The sequence below is a fragment of the Penicillium expansum genome (assembly GCF_000769745.1).
Source record: "Penicillium expansum strain MD-8 chromosome Unknown contig246, whole genome shotgun sequence".
Classification (NCBI taxonomy): Eukaryota; Fungi; Ascomycota; class Eurotiomycetes; order Eurotiales; family Aspergillaceae; genus Penicillium; species Penicillium expansum.
This window is the reverse complement of record NW_015971521.1, coordinates 1-4,103: the sequence shown is the minus strand read 5'-3', so window position 1 is coordinate 4,103 and position 4,103 is coordinate 1. Positions and strand designations below refer to the sequence as shown.

At 52.1% G+C, this 4,103-nt stretch overlaps 1 protein-coding gene across 1 annotated transcript; it reads left to right on the top strand.

The window, feature by feature from the left end:
• Positions 1–338: 338 nt before the first annotated feature.
• Positions 339–2,778, top strand: PEX2_072140 (C2H2-type zinc finger protein; the record flags this gene model as incomplete). Its single annotated transcript, XM_016744484.1, has 3 exons — positions 339–471; positions 535–2,584; positions 2,637–2,778. The coding sequence occupies 3 exons, from the start codon at positions 339–341 to the stop codon at positions 2,776–2,778; spliced, it is 2,325 nt and encodes a 774-aa protein (XP_016593379.1).
• Positions 2,779–4,103: the final 1,325 nt, after the last annotated feature.

Below are 4,103 nucleotides of genomic sequence, written 5' to 3'. Positions count from 1 at the left end.
CCCCCCCCAAAAACCAAAAACCCGATTTCGAAATCCCAAATTCCTTCTTATTCTCCTCATCCTCCTTCCCCTCTCTTCTTCCCCTCCCCTTCCCTCATCTAATCGCGGTTGATCATCCCGCCCTTCTTTTTTAACAGCGTTTGCTTCTTTAATATTTCCTACTTGTGGCTGGACACCACTTTCTCAATACCCTTTACTTCCCTTTCCCCCCGCTCAAGGAATGATCAGACATCCCAACGAACTCCTGTCGTCGACACGCCTACAGAACCGGTGCGAGCTTACTCAGGGGACAATACCACCGTCACTTTCACTCTTTCTTTAAGAGACAACACGCACACATGGCTCCTTCCGCACCTGGGACGGCCAACTCACCGGCTAAGAAAACATCGGCACCGGAGAAGAAATACAAATGCCAATTTTGCAATCGCGCATTCAGTAGAAGTGAACATCGCAGTCGCCATGAGCGCTCACGTAAGATTTGAACAATCCCACGACGCGTCTTTTCACCCCCCTCTAACTGACTCGAAAATATAGACACGAAAGAAAGACCCTTCAAGTGCTTAAAATGCCGCAGTACCTTTGTCCGTCGCGATCTTCTTCTGCGACATGATCGAACTGTTCACGCCAAGGACGGCGGAATTCCCCTGGTCGCAGAGGGGCGCAGACGTGGTGGAGGGGTTCAGAAAAACTCATCTGCTCCGGCTAAGCCGTCAGTCACCATTGACCCGACGACACTGGAGCAGATTGAGGCAAGCAGCGATGGTATGGTCGACCTTGAAACTGCAGCCATGTTGATGACAGATTTCCAACATAAGGCTGCAGCAGCGGCGACCGGTCAGGTCTCCGAGCGTTCCGAATCGCTTTCGCCAGGACGCGGCTCCTTCGAGCCCTACCTCTCAGGCAACGCCACTTTGCCTCAGATGCCCTGGGACACGCTTATCTCTCCCGCGGAACCGGGGTCGATGCCCACCCTCGTCGATCGCCATGGCCCTGTCGGGGACGTTCTCATGTCCAACTCGCTGCCCATGTCTGGGCACTCTACCCCGAATGCTCTGTCGCCCTACCCCTCGATGACTGGCCCCGTTAGCCCGGTTAACTACCGCCGCTCGCCCGGCCCCAGCCAAGCACTGACTCTTCCCAAGGCCCCCCAACTGGCTAATGACATGGAACGCAACTATGTAGTGGACCGGGTTCAGGGATCAGACAGCCTTGGTGCGCTTCCCGATACTTTCCAGCTTCCTTCCACGGTTGCGCTGAACCGGTATTTGTCCACCTACTTTAATCTATACCATCCTCACTTGCCGTTCCTGCACCAGGAATCATTTAAGCCTTCCCAAGTCCCGGCACCACTGTTGCTTGCAGTTTTGTCGATTGGTGCTCTTTACACCTTCGAGCGCGAGCACGCCTTCATGCTCCATGTCGGCTCCAAGGTCCTGGTCAATCAATTCCTGCAACACAAGGACAATTTCGATTCCCGCAAGTGCCCCTTGTCATTGATGCAGGCTACTTTGTTGAACATGGTATTTGAGAGCTGGAGCGGTGACCCAAAGGGCCTTGAATGGACCTGTTCGATTAAGAGTCTCCTGGCCAACATGGTCGCCGGTAACCGGTACCAGCTTAAGTTGCGGACCCAGGCTCGCCAGAATGTCCAGCCATCGCGCGAGGAGTGGATTGAGGACGAATCCTGCCGTCGTACATATTTCGCAGTGTACATTTTCTTCGGCATGTTGACGCTCACCTTCAACCACACTCCCGCCATGAGCTTCGATGAGTTCGACGATTTGGAGCTTCCATCTTCAGAGTCTCTCTGGAACTTGGACGCCGCTGATGATGAGTCTTGGCGCCGCGGCACAGTTTCGAGCGCGCTGACTGTGCGCGAGGCCCACGACTTCCTTTTCCAGGGCGAACAGACCCGCTACAGTGCTTTCGCCACGCGTGTTCTCATCAACGCCCTGTTTCTGCAAGTTTGGAGTCACAAGCGCAGCTTCGAGGCGCTCCAAGACGTGGTTACCGAGTACAAGCTGCGCCTGGCCCTCGAGACTTGGGAGAACTCCCTTGAGGTTTGCGAACCGGAAACAATCGTGGTTCCGCTTAGCACCCCTCAGAAGGGTCACCCTTTGATCTTCAACTCGATGGCGGTCTACCGCAACACCCGCGCCCGCCTGGAAGTTGACCTTAAGTCCATCCAGGAGGCGATGCGGTACCACTCCTCATACGAGGTTGCGGCTGCCATGACCGTCGCTCGTGAGAAGGTCAAGCGCTCGCAGGAGATGAACAAGGTCATCCAACAATGCTTTGAATGCATTGAGATTGCCGCTATTCAGGGCATCAATTGGGTTGCAAAGACCTCCGCTACCAACTGGAGTGTTGAGCACCCTCTTTGCGGCCTGGATCTGATGGTCATTCTGAGCCTCTGGCTCTACCGCCTGGAACATGACGATGAGCCGGCAACTGAGGCTGAAATGGCCCTCTACAACAAGGTCCGCAATCTGTTTGACGATGATGCCATCGACGCCTTTGGAAAACTCAGCTCCACCGTCGCCCGTGTATGGGGTAACATCCTAGACGGCGTGGTTGTATGGGGGTAAGTTTTCTCTCTATTCACTTTGATGACCAAATAACTAACCGCTTTACAGAATCACCAAGTTGATGGGCGAATCATTCAAGCTCCACTCCCAGGCCCTAGTCGGCTACGAAGATTCTCTCCGTGTTGGCAAGGATCAGCCGATCCATGCGGTGCCAACCAAGTCGCTTGCTAGCGTCGGCACTGCATACTAAATTTTCCTTTCCTCAATTTCCTTGAGTTTATCTGCTTTTTTTTTTTCCTCTGCCTTTTTCTTGGAATTTCCGTTTTTGATTTCTTACTCTCATTTGTTGGACGTTTTCATTGGGACACTTCGGAACTAGGACTGGACATGCCAGTGGGCAGGCGGGGTGTTGGGCTTTTCTGGAATACTTCGCCTTTTGATATCCCTCTCGGTGGTTCCTAGTCTTTTGCTTTTTTTTGCTGTTTTCTTTTGCATCTTCCCTGCTTTTATTGCACCAGGGAGTCCAGTGTGGTGTTTCTGCTTTCCGTCTTCGACACCTGGCTGGTCCTGTGTGTACTTTCGCACTCCGTGGAGTTTGACTTTATGGTTCATACTAACCCCCTAATCGTGCCCCCGTCCATCTGCTTTTTATGCTTTCGATACCTTTTGACATTTCATGCGTTCGCGTTGCTTATCTCTTTTTTTCCCCTTCTTTCTCATCTCTTGCTATCTGCCTCTGCTTCTTTGGTTGGCTTCCAACCACTGTATTTGATGTTAATTGCCTTGCGCGCTTTGCAACCCCGTCTTTTGCTTTCTATGCCTTTCACGCTCAGCATTGCTTTGAAAATTTTCGCATTTGTTTCACCTGCACATGTTTTTATGCCATTTCCATGTACTATACGTTATCGATGAATTATCTGGCGGGGACAACCTCTTTTCCTGAACACTGATTGTAGACTTGAATTGTAGTTGGTAGCCCTTGATCATTTATAGGCAGTCTGTAGTTGTAGTAAAATAGGTACATAACCATCTCTAGTATCTAAACCTGAAACAGCTATGCTCTAATGCTGATAGCAATGCCCAAACCTACTTCCCAATAGCAACAAACAATCGATCACCAATATCTCCAATACCGGGCACGATCATACCCTTCTCATCAACGCCCTTATCAATACCACCAACCCAAATCTCAACCTCACTCCAAGTCCCCGCAGCACGTTTAACTCCCTCTTCCGAAGCAAGCAAACTAAGCATGATAACCTTCTTCACACCCCAATCGCGCAGCAATTGGATCGCCGCCTCAGCCGTCGCACCAGTAGCGATAACCGGGTCTAGCAGCACAGCCAGGCTTGCAGCTGCAGTGTTGGTGGTAGGGTTCAGAGAAGCTGGCGAAGCCGGTGACAGCTCCGACCGGTGGAAGGGCAGGTTGTTGTAATATTCTACGGGTTGGAGAGAGACCTTTTCGCGGAACAAGCCCAGGTGGTATACTGGCACTGGGGTTGGGAGGAGGTCGTTTAAGGCTGGGGGTTGTGTAAGCGGGGTTTGGCGGGTGGGGGATAACGACGGGGAGTGGGG